We start from the raw sequence: 19678 nt of genomic DNA, 5'->3' as shown, positions 1-19678 counted from the left end.
TAGTTCTTGTAGTTTGTAGTTTTTCTTGTAGTTCTAATCTTTAACTTTTTAAAGCTTGACCTTTAATTTAAGGGTATATACCACAAACTAATGCTTTGTTAAGCACAAAGTTTTTATTAAATGACTTTAAAAAAAATAACTGGCTTTTGTCTGATTAATATATAATCTTAGCTGTTAATATAATTTACCTTTTGGACTACTTTTTTCTCTTCACCATTCAGTTTGCTCAGTGTGAATGCTGTCTTTTGTAGTCATCCCTTATTGTGTAGCTTTTCACCATAGATGACATGCTGTAAAAATGAATGCATTTTATTCTTTGTATTCAACAGATACTTCCCTTATGTGTGCATAAACAGTAGTCATCAAGTTTCTTTGCCCTGATCTTTTAAGCGCTATTATTTTTACTAAAATTCAAATAATCATATAAACACTTTTTAATTTTTTCAGGTATTGAAATTACAAATCATGCAACTGCAACACTAGAAGGCAATCAAATTTTTAACAACCGGTTTGGAGGCTTATTTCTAGCATCTGGTGTTAATGTAACGATGAAAGGTGTGTTGGAATCTTTTATTCACTTTAAAGTACTGAAAGTAGTTTCTAAAGTCATAGTTTCCTTAGCAAATTTACCCTGACCTGAAGCATTTTGGGGGGAAGTACATTTTTTATCCTCTATATAATTATTTCAGCTTTGTAATGTTATTGAAGTGAATTATTCTCTTCAACAGATTGCAAGTCCTACACAGTACAGTAATTATAGTCTTTTGAGTGCTGGTGTAAACAAACTTCAGCATTCTTCAATAATCTATCACCAGCACTCAGATTCAAATATACATGAATAAAATAATTTCAAGAGAAAGACAAAAAGACAGCAGAAAAGACCTTATTATTAGGTGGTATTTTGCTGAAATAATCTAGAAGTAGGATTAGTTGTTAGTTGTTTTAACTTGCTTAATCTACTTGTGAAAAACTTTAAATATCTTTCTTTTATTGCAGATAATAAAATAATGAACAACCAAGATGCCATAGAAAAGGCTGTTAGTAGAGGCCAATGCTTATATAAAATATCAAGCTATACCAGCTATCCCATGCATGACTTCTACAGGTATATTAAATTTCAAAATTATTTGTGGGTTCTAGAAGCAAGGTAATTTTTTAATTTCCTAGACTGGGTTCCTCTCCTTTGTCCTACACCTTCAGAGTGGGTCCTAGCTTCATCAATGGTTCCCTCTCCAGCTGGATTAGGAAAATATTCTTGTTCATTTCAAGTGGGAAGTGATCAGACAGATCTGATCTGGTTCTGAACTTAATCAAGTCAGGCCCCAATCTAGTTCTTATCAATGTTCCAACTCTTTTTGTAGAGAGCAGAGAGCTTATAATAGATTAGGCTTTGATTCTTGTGTGCTAGGAATAAGCATTATCTTTCCTACTACACCATTTTCTGATTAAAAATTTAGTCTGAAATCAGTTTAAAGCAGGAGGCTTTAGTGCCATACATAGCTGGTGAGGCAATTCTAGAAACTAAATATGCTATTCAGTCGATCAGATAATTCAGTCATAAAAGGTGAACTTGTCTGCATCCATAACTAATTTGTGCTTAATGCTTTTTTAGATGCCATACTTGTAACACCACAGATCGTAATGCCATATGTGTGAACTGCATTAAGAAGTGCCATCAGGGACACGATGTAGAATTTATTAGACATGATAGGTATGTAAGTCTGTTTGTTAACACTATTATTTAATTAGGACCTTTTTCATATATGTTTATTAATATTTTGACTTTTGTCGTTTTCTAGGTTTTTCTGTGACTGTGGTGCTGGAACACTGTCTAACCCCTGTACTTTAGCTGGCGAGCCTACACATGATACAGATACACTATATGACTCTGCTCCACCTATAGAATCTAATACATTGCAGCACAATTGAATTCCTTCTCCAAGGAGAGTTCTGCCATTCTGACTTAAAACTATTAAAAACTTTTGGAGGAAGATACTTGCCCATTTCTGCAGGAAGAGACTGTAAAATGGATGTGTAAGGTGTTGACACTATGAAGCTCAACCTACCAAAAAGAAAGTGGCAATATATTGACTCAGGATCACAGAACTGGGTGTTTTAGCATTACTGTGTAAAGACTTTTTGAAGGGACAGAAGTGAAGAAAATAAGCTGCAATTTTGTACAGATACCAACTTCTGTAAAGCTGGTGTTTTTACAACTAGCATTGAAAGCAGTCCACTTTGCAGTAGTACTATTAAGTAGACAGGCAGCATTGTTGCTGCTTTTATGGACATGGGTACCAATTGCTTTTGTAATATGGTAAAAAAAAAAATGTGAGCTAGCACTTCTGCATTTTTGATTTTTTTTAACATGTATTCAGATTGAGATATGATTTTAATGCTTTAATCTCATGTAGTTTGTTTTTAATTTCAAGCAAAATTGTACTTGAATGTGTCCCATTTTGTTAGCACACCTAGACTTGCTGTAACTGTACTCATGTCCCAGTATGTACGTTCTTTCTATGAAAGAGAAAACACTAATCTTAAATTATATCCAGCAATGTTTCTGGTATCCTTTAAGAAAGTTAGACTATTATTTCCTTCCCTTCCCTGTCCCAGCAGCAATCAGATCACCCCTAGAAAAAGTGAGTGTTTTAACGAGACTTCCTAGGAAGGGATGCACTGTAAAACAAAGTATTCTTGTAACTAATTTTGTGAAAGGTAAAGCCTACTATGTTTTAAAGTACACTTTAGAAAGTCTCCTCAAAACAGTCCTGTATTTTAATCTGTTCATAGTTTTTTTTTGAACAGTCTAGATATAACTGCTGGAAATTAAAACAATTTCCTGCTCTAATGAAGCTGAGACAAGTATATATACAGCCCTATACAGTTTCATAGCTTCCCCTCCCCCCCATTTATGTGTATTGGTGACAGTGGGTAATCAAACAGCCTGAAAGTATATGCATGTACCATAACATCTAGACTTAATATATTGTGAAGTATTCAATAACCATTATGTAGAGGGTAGGTAAGAATTAAAAGGGTTTAATTTCCTAGGAAAGAAAATGGAAAAATGGTCATTTTTAAAAAATAAAGTTTATTAGATCATAATGTTGTCTGAATTTTACCACCTTTGTCAGAAACTGCTGAAGCTTTTATATTTCCTTGATCAAAGTCAACAACTTGTGAATAGCCTGGACATCTGCAGCTGAATTTTCAAGAGCCAGACAAACTTCCCTAAAAACAAAAAGACAAAAAATAATTTTCTTTTAATTTTCCTCTTACAGTTTCTACTTTGTCTTCTCCAGCATTATCTTGTCCAAATTCTTTTTATAAGATATCAGCATCTTCTCAAAGTATACTTTGTATGATTAACCTACCGAAATAGTCTCAATGATTGGGTCAGCTTCTCAAATTCTTTTGCTTTCCTATGGCCTTTCTGAATAATCTCTTCAGGAAGACAGGCAAGCCTTGCTGCATTGAAGCCATAGCTTTTAGGACAAGCACCTTTTGTAAATTTATAGAGGAAGGTAATGGTTTCCTGGCTTGGGTCTTCACATTCATTTTCAACCATGCATGCCTAAAATTAGGAGGACATTTTTCATGACTTAATTATCTGTATTTATGGAGGTGGAGGTACCAAGCTGTTCCCCAAACTATAAATCCCCCTTTGAGCAACAGTTACATACCATGTGTCCTAGGCACACAGCAACATTTTGGGAGTAATCCTCTACTAATGAATGGTAGTGTGTAGAAAATAAAGTACGACACTTTATGGTCTCGGCAAGTTCTTTAACAACTGCATTTGCTATAGCTGTACCATCAAAAGTTGCAGTGCCTCTACCTAGAAAAATTAAAAAGGATCACAAACTACTCTTTTTCTTAAGCCCCCCCTCTCCAATTAAATCTTAGAAATTTACCTAGTTCATCCATGAGCACCAAGGAATGTTCTGTTGCATGCTGTAGTATGCTGGCAGTCTCATTCATTTCAACAAAAAAGGTACTTTCTCCTGACATGCAAAAATATGGACAATAGTCATTCAAAAAGGTCAAGACCCAAATGAAAAAAAAACATAAGATCAAGACATATGTTGTGGTAATGTCCAAATTCTTACACTGAAAATATTGTATGAAAGACAAGATCTCAGGTGTCTCTTCTCCCTCCCATCCCCCAGCCTTAAGAAGTCCAGCCCTTTACTTGACTTCCAATAACCATTTACTGTCCTACTTTCTTGAGCAACTCATTGATTATACTTAGGCATATAGTCCAAGTTAATAAGATTCCTTACTTATGTAGGACTACAATCTATTTGCATTTAGTTCCTTTCCTTCACCAGAGCTTTAAAACCTATTTATACAATAACTATACAATTATGTATATGTGTGTGCATGAAATTATAAAATAGACCAATTTAATGGACTGCCTGTCAAAGCTTTTAAATAGATAAAATGTAAAACAAAATTTATAGCTAAACAAGACAAACTAACTTACCTGACATTATTCTGTCTGAAGCACCTAATCTAGTGAACACTCTATCAACTGGTGTGAAACTACAAACTTCAGCAGGAACATAACAGCCCATCTGAGCCATTATAAGCAAAAGACCAGCCTGTGAACATTAAAAACACCCCCCCCCATGTCATTAAAAACCAAGAAAAAACATTTAACTGAACATCATGGAACTTTCTAGATCACTTAAAAGTAATTAAATTAAAATTCTTTGTTCCAACATAATGCTTCCTTTTTCCAAAAAACTGAACTATGTTTTTACCCAGCACCTTCTCAAAGAATATGTGATTCACATTCTCTTGCTTTGCTAAGGCATATATAGACACATGTCCAAGTTTTCTTAATGACCATCCTCTATTTTAAGGTATAAGGCACAGTAAAAAGTGGAAAAAAATGCTCACAACACCAAAAGATTTAATTGGAAATACTGTGGGGGTTAATAATTAAAACGTAAAACCAACTTGCTTTTTAATACATTCAATGTTTATACAGACTAGTTTTAAAAAACAGGAGAAGTGCATAAGGAATCCCAGAATGCTTTAATGACATTGAAAAAATTGTTAATCATTTCAGTCATGCCTGACTCTGCAAGACTCCATTTGGAGTTTCTTCTTGGAAGACAATGAAATGGTTTGCCATTTCTTGCCCAGGGTCACACAGCTAATATGAGTCTGAGGTCAGATTTGAATCCTGGTCTTCCTGAGTAAAGGTCCAGAGGGCTCTATTCACTGTCAGCTAGCTGCCCTGGAAGAATACTTATGGCCTGATTAATTACCTGTCTCATAAGGGTTGATTTGCCTCCCATATTTGGTCCAGTAACCAGCACACAATAAGCATCCCAGGTACTATCTTCTGAATCTTCTTCCTTACAGCCTATCATAATGTCATTAGGAATAAAATCATCACCAAAAAAGTTATTTGTAACACATGGATGTCGAGATCCTTTAAGCTTTAAAAAGGGTTGAGTCTCCTCGTCTGGTACTAGGACTACTGGACGACACATATGACCTTCACCACCTCGGCTATAGTTGGCCAGGCATAATAAGACATCTATTAAAAAAGGAAAAAAAAAAAAAGGTAAAAGCAACAGTTCCAATTAACAAATTTATTAAGGAAATTCTTGTCTAATACAGAAACTCAATTTAAAGCTAGCAGAGACAATCTAAATCTAGCAACCCCATCACTTGAAAAAGTTTTCATATCATCTAAGAATATAATTTTAAATAGCAAGGGATATTCCTTGAACCCAACAGCTCCTGGGTTAAAAAAGATCAGAAGCCTGGATTATTTCATTCAAAAAATTTGGGGGAAATGACAATGAATCATAGAAATAAGACCAAGGAGTGCATAGTTCATTTCAATAACCCCTCCCTTACCTAAAATAATCACTATTTCATAGAATAAAAGTCAAAAAATACTCATTTGACAAAATTATTACCTCTCATAAAGAGATGAAATGTTTTAAAAAAGAATAAATGCAATTACTTTGTAAAGAACTGAGGTATTGTTGGTGAGACATGCCTTGCCTTAAGTACACAGATGGTAGACTAGAGATATAAAATGAGACATGCATTGTCAGTTTATTGACAGTGTCTACTACAATAAAAAAGGGATTTATTAAGTAACACTTTAATTTTTAAAACTATTTAAAGTCAGAAGATTGGAGAATTTTTAAAAGAAAAATATTAATTAGCATTTATAAGACTAAATAGGCTTTAGTGTCAGGAAGAACCGATTCAATTTCAGTCCTCCTTTTGAAATTTAATCTCATAAGAAACAGGCCTCTAGCAGTGTATACTGTAAATCACATATTATGTTATATTATGATTTAGTTAAATATTTCCCCATTACATTTTAATCTGGTTTGAGCTGCACTTTAGAGTGCTGAAGGGCACAATTAGTTAACAGGTCATATGTTTGATATCTGTCTTAAAATTATTAGTTGTCTATATACATCAGGTAATTCCTATACAGATAAAATAGGTAGGTTTGGACATTAAAAAAGAAAAACACTTTTTTTCAAAGACAAATAAATTGAAAATGTTCCCAATCTTATGATAGCAATATCAAACATTATAGAAATAAGCAGTCCCAAATCCAGCCAAACAAATTCAATTTCTCAAGATGGAGATAAGTATAAAAAAGATAGAAGATAAACCACAAATTTATACAGATAAGCATCTTTAAGATAAGTTATACATGATAATAGAGCTCTAGAGCTATAAGAAAGTTTAATGATCATCTAAGTGGAGGCTTAACAATCCAAGGTAATATGTCAATAATATCATTAAGACAGAGCTAGGTCTAAAAGCCAAGTCTTTTTTGACTGTAATAGTCTTTTCACTGCACCCTGAGAGAAAAACAGTAACAGGAAAAAAAAAAAAAAGAAGAAAAAGAAAGAAAGAAAGAATTAAGAAATGATTGCTCACTAAAAATTTCTTGATTTCTTAATTCAAAGGATCTGGGGAAATATAGGTCATAAATCCTATGAAATAGAAAAGACCTGTAAGAGAAGTTGCCTTTTGATTGTGTATCAAGTGTTCGATTTAGTTTGGTAATAAACTCTCCATGATACTTCATACAACTATCAGAGATGGAATATTTCCTATATCTAGAGAGGGCTTCTATGCATATTACAAGATCTATCATTAGTGTCTGTGAAGCTTAAATGATAGGTAAAAAGCAATTGTCTAAAACTAATGCTAATTAAGTATATTATTGGTGTGACAATATTACTCTTTGCAGCAATTGATTTTGTTGACAATAGATCAGGAGCCCCTCAAAGCAGCTGTCTCTTGGCTTTTCTATATCCAAAGTGATTAGCACAGTAGATAGTACCTAATAGGCACTTAATAATTGCTTGCTGACTAACAGCATCATACATATTAACTTAGAAGATAGTAATATTTCCCCAGGCCTGAAAAAAGGATAATTTGCCAGTCTTACCAAACACTGCAATGCACTCCACAGCAGTCTGCCACTCCCTGTAATTTTTATCAAAATTAAAGAAGAGTCTCCTCATACAATCCTTCAGTGATACATCTCTCCGCTCTTCAGCATTCATCAGATCAGCAAGCTTCTTCTCAATGTCCTTTGTCCAGTATCGTTTACAGCCCTTCTTGGTGGACTTTAGTTCATATTCCCCTGGCAAATCATGCAATGTGAAACTTTCTGGAATTTCCAATTGGTAGCGATTTTTGCCAACACCCCAATAGACAATGGATCTGCACCCAATCCGTTTGCGCTGTTTCTCTAAGTAGTCTAAAAGACTCTGCTCATTGTCTTTAATATCAACCAATGCTTGGTCATAATCAGAGTCAAATCCTGTTTTAGGAGTAATAATTCCAGTCTTACGAGCTTTTTCATGGTCAAAGGCCGTATCCCATCGATTCAATTCTGTGGTCAACTCAGGGAAATGACCCCCTGAATTTTGAGTCCGGAGTGTAATAACTTGCTTAAGGATTTTAGACTTGAAATTATCTACTACTTCTTCCATAATCCCAACAATCTTGCACATCACTTTGAATCCTTCCAGAGCAGACAAGAAATCAACAATCTTTTTTTTGCTGTAAGTGGTTTCTTCATACATTATGGCTCTGCTGTCTGGGTGCTTCTGACTCTTTAGTGGAGAGCCAACGCTATGAATCTTGTTTAACAGCCTCTCAAGGTCTGGAAGCTTTTTCAGAAGGTCAACTACTTCACTAATCTTGTCAGGCACAGCCATGAGATCTTCCATTGCATCTAAACGGTCATTGATTGAGGATGGGTTACAAAGTGGAGCACAGAGCCACTGTTTTAGGAGCCGCTTCCCAAAGGGAGTACAGCAACTATCAATCCTCTCTAACAGTGTCCCTTCAGTGGAACCATTTACTGCATTCTGGAGAATCTCCAGGTTGCTTAAGGTCACAGCATCTAGTACCATTCGGCAATCTCTCTTAGCAAAGATGGCACCAGGCTTTACAGCTTTTACCATATCAGCATCAACAGGAATGTATTCTTCAAAGTTGGCCATAGACAAAAGCTCATAATCTATAAGGCATTTTTTGAGGTAGAAGACACAACCACCCAAAGCAGACAGTGCCAGCTCACTCTTCTCATTAGGTGTTAAGCCAATAGTGTCAGATTCTGAAGTCATGCTTTTAAGCACAGGGGGTAACACTACCCCATCAGTCACATTTAGCTTTTCTTTAAAGTATCCTTCTTCAAGGAGTGTTCTCAAGGTTTTGGCTGCATCCCAAAACTGAGAGCCTGGGGTCAGACTTTCTTGAATGGAAGAAGATAGAGAAACCTTCAGGACCTTCCTTGTTTCAGCAGAGAGATTTCCTTTCTCAAACAGTATTTGTGCAGGAGTATAATGTGCCACCAGAGTCCTAAATCGGGAGCAATGACGATCATCTGAAAATTGACCCATATAAAACTTGCCCACAGAGGTGTCAATAAAGCAAACACCATATAAACGCGTATGACCAGAAGCTTCCTCCTCTTTTTCTTTGACACATAGCAAATATTTATTGCTGCTTTCAGAAGGTTCACCATCCAGCACACTATAAGTCTGTGTTCCCTTGGTAATAATTCTGCATATTTCTCTCCGCACTACTCTATCAAATCTGGATATATGAGTCAACTTCCGACAGCGAGCTTCCATCATTTCAGGAGTCTCTGTCTGCTCAACTCGAGCAACTTTGTAACCCTTCTGAACCAGGGAATCTGAATATCTACCAAATGCAATTTCTGGGAAACCTGAATGGGCCCAATTGCCTTTCATAAACACTAGTCCCAGCTCATTGACCCCAATGATTGCATCCATGTGGTATAGTTCATAGAACTTCCCTACTTTATAAAAGATTACTAGGTCAAAGTTCTGAGACTTGATTTGCCACCACCTTCTCATTCCTGGAGTACAGGTATTAAGAAAATCCTCAGGAACATGAACAGTGTTTGGGTCATAATCAGGATGATCTGGCCGCCTCCTGCATGCATCTTTCCTCTTTCCTTCTTTTAACCATTCTAGTGTTTCATGGTACCACTGAGTAGAGCCACAGCTCCCATCACCACCTCCACTAACTTGGGCTTGGGCCTCAAAGTTCTGTGGAGCAGAGAAAGCACTCAAAGTGTTTTTAGTTTCTGAAGAAACTCCTACTACTCGTTTGGGTACATTAGAAGCACAACCTCCCAAACTTTTCCTCTTGAGGGAGCTGTTGACAGCAGTTCCTCTTTTCCGTTTTGGGGCAGCTTTGACAGGACTGTCCATGTCACTATCACTTTCACCCATTCCACTGCTTGCTTCATCACTGCTCCCTTCCTCCTTGGTATCTGGCTTAAATTCTACATCAGAGCCACCAATATCACTCTCCGAGTCTGAAACAACTCTCCGTTTTTTGTTCCGGGCTGTGCTACGCTTAGCCATCTGCCTCTTGGGTCTCACTTCCTCTTCACTCTCTAGATCCTCTCCACTATTATCTGATGCAGAAGCTATAGCCACCTGTCAGAAAGAAGAGACTATTTAAAAACAAAATAAATTTTGGTACATTAAAAAAAAAAATGTGCACAACACACACACATATATTTTAAAGGTATTAAAGTGGGACACAACAACAACAACAAAAAAAAAACCACTAAAAAGAACACTTTCCCCTCCAATAAAGTCCATTTACCTTATTTCTACAGATATCAAAATGCCTTAAAATGTCTCCCCCCTCACCCTCCACCATGCATGTCTATTTAAGGTCATCTATTGCCAATTTTCTTTTAGGATCCTCTCTTATTTTTGCAACTGATCTTAAAGAATTTACATATTTATTTGTTCCTGGGTTGTTTTTTTTTTTTAATTTAAATGTTTTAAAATTATGATACTTATAGCATGATGTTCTCTGTCCCTTAGGACTTAACACATACACACAGCTATGTGGTATACATAGCAGACAACAGAGTAAGAAACCTGATTTCAAGCCCTAATTTTGTGATTAAACAGCTAAAGCAAACTTGAGTAAGTCTTTTACTCTGTGGAACTCAATTTTCTTATTTATAAAAAGAAGGGACAGGGATTAGGAAAGTAATTCAATAGTATGATATCCTGAATGAGAAAACTGTCTACCAACATAGGCTGGCACTTTTTTTTGCAACTAATTCATGGCCAAGAGTTTCCTAGGGATAGGTGGTTTGCCCAATATGGGTCAAAGGCATGAACTTGAACCCAAGTTCTCACATTAAGATGCAACCACTTTTCCATGTTTCTTTTCGATACATAAAAATGAAGGAGTTAAAATTAAAATATCAAGTCCTAGACCAGACCATACTGTAAGTGGACAATAAATAGCCTCAGCAGTTCATGAGGCAGAGACCAAGAACAAGGAGGGAACTGGAAAAGGGAGGAAAACAACACAAGAAAAAAGAGAAACAATTTTAAATTCATCAACTCAAGAATTTTTATAAACCACGATTGAAAACTTACCTCTAAGCTCTAAAATGCTAATAGTTTGTATTTTGTTATTAATTCCCAAAATCAAATAAAACCTTTATTCTCCCCTCCTATGCCATTCCTCCCCACAAAAAATTGAAATTGCCTTTAAAAAAAAGTGTGTAATCACTGCTTCCCACCCACCCTTACCATAAATAAAATGAAGATTAAGTCAATTTTTCAATGTCAGTACATTTAGGAACCTTAAGGAATGATAATTAGTACCATCATAATTCTTTATACTTTAAATAAGAGGCAATAGATCCCAGCACACAGAGCCAGCAATTGAGTCAAGAAGACCTGTGTTTTCAAGTCCTTCCCTCCATTACACATTTGCTAAGTGAGCCTGGGGATGTCACATGATTCTTTAATGTCCCCAAGAAATTATCTAAAACTGCAATATGCAGATCAATTCTTTATGTACATAATAAAAGGGAGATTTCCTCATGGTGATGAAATCAAAGGTCTTATATTAAAGACAACCAAAAATTATCCATTTCAAACAAATTAACTTTTTTTTTATTCACTCAACATCTTTTGATCATAAATGATTAGTGGATTATTAATTCAAATGAACAATTTCATCAATGAAAACTGCTCCCAGAATTAAAATGAACTTTAGTCTTAAAATTCCTAATAATTCCTCACAACCAGCTCCCTCACTTTCTCCACAAAACCTTTCCTAATCCCTCCAGTTATTAGTGCCCATTTATTTTGTATATGTAAATGCACATACTTTGAACCCGATAAAAGATATGCTTCTTGAAGGCAGGGATTATTTTGTTTTTATCCTTTCCCCCCAGAACCTAGCTTAGAAACCACTTAATAAGTGCTTATTGACTAATCATAAATTTAGAGAATAAAGAGAACTTAAGGCACCTAGTCTAACCACTCCTTTTACAATTGAAGACACAGAGATGTTAAATGATTTGTCCAAGGTCACAAAAAGCAATAAGCATGTACTGAACCCAGGTACTGATTGCTCTCAAGCCCACTTTACCACACTGCTTCTCCAATCTAAAGGGGAAAATGAAGTGCCAGGCATGCCTTCAAATCTTTAAGCCTCTGGCTTAAGGATACCCCAGGTTCCTGGGAACAGAGGTAAATCTTAAGAAATGGGCTTGAGCTTGGAACCCAGCTTAGTCTGACCTTGTAAACTACTCCTGAATGTGTATTTTAAGGATACTTGCATATTCGTTTCCAAAGGGAAGTTCATTTAACTTCTGCCTCTCCACTAGATCTATTCCTCAGTTTGTTCATCAGTAAAATATTACTGGATCAAAAATTGATCAAGACAAATGTCAGGTCACTTCCAGTCCAACCCTGCATTTTATGGATGAAGGAAATGAGGTCTAGGGTAGTTCTGTGAATTGCCTAAGTATGGGAGGCAGGATTTGAACTCAAATCCTTTGACACCAGAGACATTCTGCTTTCCATTATACAATTTAAATCAGCCAACTCAAAAAGATCCTCTCCAACAGTAATATTAAATGACTGACTTTTTAAAATTGGAGTCTCTACTGCAAGGAAGTTTGAGCAACATGCACTACATGATGCAGAACTGTATTTTTGGTGTAGGGAATTCACAGTGAGGAAATTTTTTAAAAAATTACTTAGTGTTTTTCCCCCCAGTTACATGTAAAACCATTTTAACACGTTTTAAAATTTTTTAAATTCTAGATTTTTCCTCCCCCATTGAGAAGGCACATGGGAAGTCATGTCTTTACTGTCAAGATGTAAAAAGTTGAAAATATTCTTGATATTGGATACTAGGAACTAAAACCTCTGTCATACTAACACAACCTATCAACATACATACTCAGAAATCCTTCCCCAAAAATAGCATAGTTTATCCTAGTACATTGACAAATGTGATAGAGGCTTAAGAGTTTGGCTAACATCATTGTAGCTTAAAAGGGCAGGAATTCATGTTCTATACATGCTCCAAGTTCATATTGCTGTATTATTGCATATATTTTGGCAACTAGAGGTGTTATGTTTGTTATATACCTATGTACAACATAAACATAATATACCTAGAGATATACTTACCTCTAAGTTATTTAAAGATAATTTTCCATTTTCTCACCTATCAGAACAAACACTATTCAAAAAGTTGCAAAATTAGTATTACTACCTCCATCTCCTCCTCATCTGGATCTGAAGGTTCATCACACACTGCTAATTCAAGCCGCTTATTCTTCTCTATGCTTATGGCATCATCTGCCAATTGCATTGCTCTGAGTATTTCAGGCTTTGCAGTATAAAAAGGACCTCCTTTCTGGGCTTCCTTACATTTTGAACCTGGAAGGAAAAAATTTACTAATAAGTATTGAAGAATGACTAAGAACAAACTTTACTCAGCAAATGAACAGAGATGCTTGGAGTAGCAAAATTTGCTTGTAAATCCTCCAAGTTTATATCTTTTGCAAAAGTAAAAACTTCAAAAAAATCTGCTTTAAAAAATTTTTTTAAATGTCAAGTTGCATCAGACCTAGTGTACAAGTATAAATCCAAATGAAAAGGAAAGGAAACATACACTTTTATTAAACTACTTTCCTGAATCATTAAACTTTACTTAAATATCTATCTTTTCTTTTAAGTTAGGAACTGTAAATAAAGATGCTACTCCTAAAGTGAATGATTTAACTCCAACTTACCAGTACAATAAATTTAAAGATGTTTTAAACTGGCATCTATTAAAAGGTGCTACTAGTTACATAAATCCAGAAAATTAAAATTATAAAAAACAAATTAAGCAAGTACTATGAAATGGTACCATGTTCCCAATCAATCAAGCTTATAACCTTGTCATCCTGGATCTCTCAATCACCCCCATATATCCAATCCAAAATTGCCATTGCCAAATCATTTCATTTATATCTTTTCACAGCTATCACCCTCACTCAAGTCTCAATCACCTGACAATTATTAAGTCCTGTTTGCTCAATCTGCCTCAAATAACTCCCTATTCCAATCCATCCATCTCCATTCAACTGCCAAAGTGATTTTCCCAAACTGTAGATCTACCCATGTCAGCTCCATAAATTCCAGTGACTCCCTAATGTATCCAAGATCAAATGTAAAAGCTTTTATGTGACATTTAAAGTTTGTCCTTCAGAACATGGTGCCTTCCTACCTTTCCACTTTTCTTACACTTTACTTCCTCCTGTACTAACTCTATATTCTAGTTATACTAGTCTACTTTTTTTTTTTTTTTTGGAGGAGTTGGGAAGGGGGAGAGGATATGTGTAAGGTAATCAGGCCTAAATGACTTGCCCAGGTCACACAACTAGCAAGTGTCAAGTGTCTGAGGCCTCATGTGAACTCAGGTCCTCCTGATTCCAGAGCCAATACTGTGCCACGTAACTACTCCTACAGGCCTACTTTTGCTGCTACTTATTATAACACTATCTGCCTCCTGCTTACCTCTGCCTCTTGGTTTCTATGGTTTCCTTTAAGTTTCACAAACTCAAAATTGTACCACATACGGGAGACTTTTCCTGGTCCCCAGCTGCTAAAGTCTACCTAAAATCAACTCCCATTTACTCTGTGTATATCTAGTATGTACCTAGTTATTGGAAGTCATCTAGCAATTGGTAATGCTGTTATCGCAACAGTTCCCAGCCAAGGGCTCTTTAAATAAATTTTATTTCTGAACTAAGCACAAGCAGTCTCTAATCCAAATTAAAAACAAGCTCAGTAAGGACAAATGTAATATTTTTTAGCCTTACTTTTTTTAACCAAATCATTTCTCTCCTCTCTCCCCCTTTCCCTCTTCTTAATCTTATTAGAGCATTGGCCTAATCTATTGGGCAATTTACAAACTCTTTTCTTTAGGAAAAACAGCAAAATATAATCCAACTGCAAAAGATTAAAAAGCAAACAGAGAAATCCTACTTTAATACAAAAGCTCTGATCAATGACAGAGTGGGAAAAGGGCCAGATTTGGAAATCTGAAGTCTTGGGTTCAAATTGCAGCTCTGGCAGGTACTATCCATGTGACTGTACCCATCAACTTTCTAGGCCTCAATTTCCTATCTTATAAAATGAGAGGGGTAGGACTATATGATCTTTAAGATTACTTCCAGTTTCGCATCTATAATCCCCAATTTCACTGTCATATTAAATCTTTAGTGAGTGGTACTACAAAGGACATTCCTACAATTTAGTTGAACTGAAAATAAGCTACATTCACAGCATGAATTTTTTTAAAATAGTTTTCTTTTTAATTTACGGAATAAAACAAGCATTTCTATAACACAGTATAATAAAAAGTTAACTGCATGTGAAATTACAAATCTATTATGTACACATTATTACAAATCTATTATGTATTGCACATATGTAAATATGTATACTTTTTTTAAAGGAAAAAATGTGCTCATTTCCTACTAACAGAGAATCTCTTACCTGTGTAGGGCTTTACAAGCCTTTTGTTAACCCAGCCCCTCACTGGATTGTCATCAAAAAATTGTACATGGACACGGAATGTTTTCCCCCTTTCTCTGATGAATGTTCCTTCAGTGGGATGGTTATACACAAGGCAAGGCCACCAGGGGTAACCTTCCATCTTAGCCCAAACCAAATCACCAGGAGAGAAGTCACAAGAGCTGTTATCAAAAGAAGATAACTAATTAACATTTGGATCAATTACTTTTAAAGGCAGTTTACCTTAATGCTTTTGTACAAGTGATTTCCAAGAGTTCTTCAAAGTTAACAATTCAGTAATAAAAAAGATGAAATCGTCAATGAATAAGAAAATACCACTAAAGGAAAAAACATTTTTTATTTTTGAATAGCAAATACCACAATGGTATCCCCTATTAGTAAATTTAAGCTTTATAAGTGGATAGAGCACCAACTCTGACGTCAGGAGGACCTGAGTTCAAATCTGATCTTAGACACCTAACACTTCCTGGCTGTGTGACCCTGGACAAGTCACTTAATCCCAATTGCCTCAGTAATAGTAGTAGTAATAATAATAATAATAATAATAATAATAATAATAATAATAATAATAGTAGTAGTAGTAGTAGTAGTAGTAGTAGTAGTAATAATAACAATTAAAGAGAACACACTGAAATATTTTGTGAAGTAACTCAAAGGCCATGATTGGTACCCAGAAACTAGTTATGTGGAAATGATGAAGTCTTACTAATCATGAGTGCTGACTATTTCAAAATTAAAGCACATTTTTTATAAAATTTAAAAAAAAAATGTTATTGGGGGGGAATATATATGATAGGTTATACTGGTAATATTGTTACTATTTATCAGAAAGTATAAATATTCAGTAAAATAAGGACAAAGTCAAAACACAAACTACTGGAGAACCAAAACCTTTTTGGATATTACTTAAAACAGACCCAATTTTGAATGGACCTAAACAAGCTCTCTGGCTTCTCTGGAAGATTTGAGATGAGTACAATCTACAATTCAGAGTTAGATAATTTCTAGGTATATAAAACCAGGTTAAAATAATAATACACTATCCTTGTCCCCCTTTTACTGCTGCCAAATAATTTTACCACAAAGTAGAAAACATAAAGGTTTTAATTATGATTAAGCAGATTCAGGAGGTAGAAAAATAATCCTGAACGAAGATTAGGAATAATAATTTTTTGTAGACTCATAACCTCATATATCCAGTCTCATTTATCACCTTAGAAAATAAACTTAGTCAAAGAGACTTAGTTTTTATCCTCCAAGCTAGGACCTGCTTTGATAACAACTCATATGATTTATGGGGAATTAAGATATTATGATTCTGGGAATTTGGGCAATGTGTGCTGACCACAAAATGTTCTTTATATTGAGATATTTTTGTAAAAACAACAGAATATCCAAAACATTCTTGTAATAACCACAAGATTTATAAAGCTCTTATCCAATCAGAAGGGAAAAGGCATGTTATTCAAGATTGTGTAAATTAATTGATCTCTTACTACTGACCATAAGAATGCCTTCTTAATTGACAAATGGTGTCCTTGTACTTTACTGATATCACACAACTGCTAGTCTTGCTAAAAAAATCAATTTGCTCAAATATTGCCTCAATCTAGATCAATTTTCCATTGCAACATGGGGGAAACTATGTAAATAATTATGGACAAACAAGTTATATAGAGGCTAAATAGGAAATAATGAACAAAAAGGAAGACATTAGAGTTAAGAGGGATCAAAAAAGGTTTCCCATAATTCCACAAGATTTTAGCTAGGACTTGAAGGAAGCCAGTAAGTCAGATGAGGGAAAAACGTTCCAGGTACAAGTAAATAACCAGTGAAAATAAATACCCAGGTTCTAGAGATGGACTTTCTTGTTTGAGGAACAGCAAGAAAGCCAGTATAGCTGTACTGCAGATGTAAAGTGGGGAATACAGGAAGAACTAATATGTAAGACTTTAAAATGGGTAAGGGGGAGAAGATGTTTTTATAGCGCTTCAAATATCAAACAATGAGTTTTCTATTTGATCCCAAAAGTCACAAGGAACCACTCATTGATATAAGTCAAACTACTTACCAATTTCTTCATCTATAAAAGGGAACATCTGGACTACAGATAAGACGTCTGGACTACAGATAGCATTCATATGTATTTCAACATATGAAAATAATGTTACATATATATGAAATTGTTTTTACCCCCAAAGAACACAGAACCCACTATCCTAAAGCAATGAAGGTAGGAGAATGTAATGGCTATTTCAAGCTGTTGTTTGAAAGCCTCCAACCTGAAAACACATTTCTGTTTATTGATTTACACTATTCTCCTCCTCATGATCAAAACAATTATAAACACTGACCCATCAGAGCTGATATTCAAAGAGGAACCAAAGGCTATTATTAAATTACTCCAAAGTTCCATCTAAAACTGTCTTTTCTACACTTCTATAAACACATATGAAAGAAAACTATATACCTGATACCTTTAGGAAATTAGAAGAGAAGTGGGTAAAATGACCTCTGCAGTCAGTTTCTCCAATAAAGCTATCATTTTTTCCATTAATTTTTCCCTAATTTTATTTTTATTTACAGAAATTTTTAGGGGCTATTTTTTTCACTTTTGAACTATCTCTCTTGCCACATCACATCAGAGGATGCCACTACTTTCATAAAGATTGTGTGTGTGTGTGTGTGTGTGTGTGTGTAAAACCCTATTATATATACTTTCCACTAGTTTATTAGTACACCAATTTTTCCACATCTTCCTCAACAGCTGTCATTTTGCCCTTCTATCATTTTAGCCAATCTGATAAGTGTGAGATACTATCTCAAAGTAGTTTTATTTTGCAATTCTCTAATCAATAAAGATTTGGAGCATTTTTTATATGACTATATAGATAGTTTTGTTTTTTTCCTCCAATAACTGCCTGTTCATATTCTCTGATCATTTATCAATTGGGGAATGAGTTATATTCTTATACATTTGCCAACGCTCTCTACATATTCAAGACACTTATTCCAATTTTCTGCTTTCCTTTTAATCTTGGCTATATTGGTTTTATTTGTACAGCATTTTTTATATAGGGAACTGATTCAGATTTATGAGATCAAAAGCCATTTCCCAAATTGATTTGATATGATCAAAGAATACGAACAAGTTATTGTCAAAAGAACTACAAGTCATCTAATAGCTACATTTAAAAAATTGTTCTAAATTACTAATTAGAGAAGAGCAAATTAAAACAATTCAGATTGCAACTTATACCAACAAAACCACCAAAATTGACCAAAAAAAGGAATATTCTAGAGGGACTGTGGGAACATGTAAGTAAAGCAGTATCAGTGAGATTAACTAGACTGGGTCATTTTGGAAAGAAATTAGAACTATGCTTCATAATAGTTATTAAACTTTAATCTTTTTGATCTAGTGAAAGGACTTCTTTCTACCAAAATATTAAAAGTAGTTGAAATGAATGAAAACCCCAGGAAATATAGTTTCTAGGTAATTTATTAATTGGGCTAGCTGGCAATCGATAAACTGATGGTCATTATTTTCTCTCAGTAATAAGATGCCAAGGGAGATCGGTTAAATCACCTTATATACCTTCTGAAAGGGTGTTCCCTCGACAAGTGAAAATTAGCCTTTATTGGTGGACATTTAATGAAGAGTTTTCAGCTTCTCTTGCTAAGAACATGACTTCATCATGAGATTCACATCCAACAATCTGGGAAAGGGGACCTCTCGCTGGCTGTTGTTTGCTCCTTCATGAGCTGGGTCACCCTAAACTCCTAATGGAGAGAATCAAGAACAGGGATTCCTTCACTCAGGGTTAAGGGCTTACCCCCTAATGGATTTTGTTTATACTCTATAAATAGAAATTCTCTAGATGAAATCTCATCCATCAATAATGTCCTTCAGGGATTGACTTTAAAAATAGAGAAGTCTGGATCACAAATTCATAATTAGTTATTAACATAGATAGTAATAACTTCATTAACAATTCTTAAATAAATGGCACCTACCCAATCAATGAGGGAATAACTAAAAATGGTATGTTACTATAATAGAATACCATTGTGCTACTGGGTAGAAGGGAGTGACTTCAAATTAATCTGGGTAGACTTGTATGAACTGAAAGTGAGCATAACTACAATGACTTATAACAATGCACCATCAATCACCACAATAACCAGCCACAATTCCATGAAACATGCTACACACATCCTGATAGTGGTTTCAAGAAGAATGAAGACTGCAACTTTTTTTT

The 19678-nt window shown here is 34.9% G+C and overlaps 2 protein-coding genes across 5 annotated transcripts in view; one reads left to right on the top strand and one right to left on the bottom strand.

The window, feature by feature from the left end:
- FBXO11 (F-box protein 11) overlaps positions 1–3108 on the top strand; it is a 115440-nt gene extending 112332 nt beyond the window's left edge. For all 4 annotated transcript variants that reach the window (XM_074286783.1, XM_074286781.1, XM_074286782.1 and 1 more), the window contains 4 exons: positions 448–555; positions 997–1105; positions 1613–1711; positions 1800–3108. In XM_074286783.1, coding sequence (XP_074142884.1) covers positions 448–555; positions 997–1105; positions 1613–1711; positions 1800–1929 — 446 coding nt within the window. In that variant the 3' untranslated portion in view covers positions 1930–3108. The remainder of the gene's footprint in view (positions 1–447; positions 556–996; positions 1106–1612; positions 1712–1799) is intronic.
- MSH6 (mutS homolog 6) overlaps positions 3075–19678 on the bottom strand; it is a 29804-nt gene continuing 13200 nt past the window's right edge. The window contains exons 2-10 of the mRNA XM_074286779.1: positions 15378–15577; positions 13102–13268; positions 7454–9989; positions 5283–5557; positions 4490–4607; positions 3918–4007; positions 3687–3841; positions 3378–3577; positions 3075–3234 (exon numbers count right to left, since the gene is read on the bottom strand). Of these exons, the coding sequence (XP_074142880.1) occupies positions 3153–3234; positions 3378–3577; positions 3687–3841; positions 3918–4007; positions 4490–4607; positions 5283–5557; positions 7454–9989; positions 13102–13268; positions 15378–15577 (3823 nt within the window). The 3' untranslated portion in view covers positions 3075–3152. The remainder of the gene's footprint in view (positions 3235–3377; positions 3578–3686; positions 3842–3917; positions 4008–4489; positions 4608–5282; positions 5558–7453; positions 9990–13101; positions 13269–15377; positions 15578–19678) is intronic.

The sequence above is a fragment of the Sminthopsis crassicaudata genome, chromosome 2 (genome assembly GCF_048593235.1).
Source record: "Sminthopsis crassicaudata isolate SCR6 chromosome 2, ASM4859323v1, whole genome shotgun sequence".
Lineage (NCBI taxonomy): Eukaryota > Metazoa > Chordata > Mammalia > Dasyuromorphia > Dasyuridae > Sminthopsis > Sminthopsis crassicaudata.
This window is presented reverse-complemented; position numbering and strand designations above follow the sequence as displayed.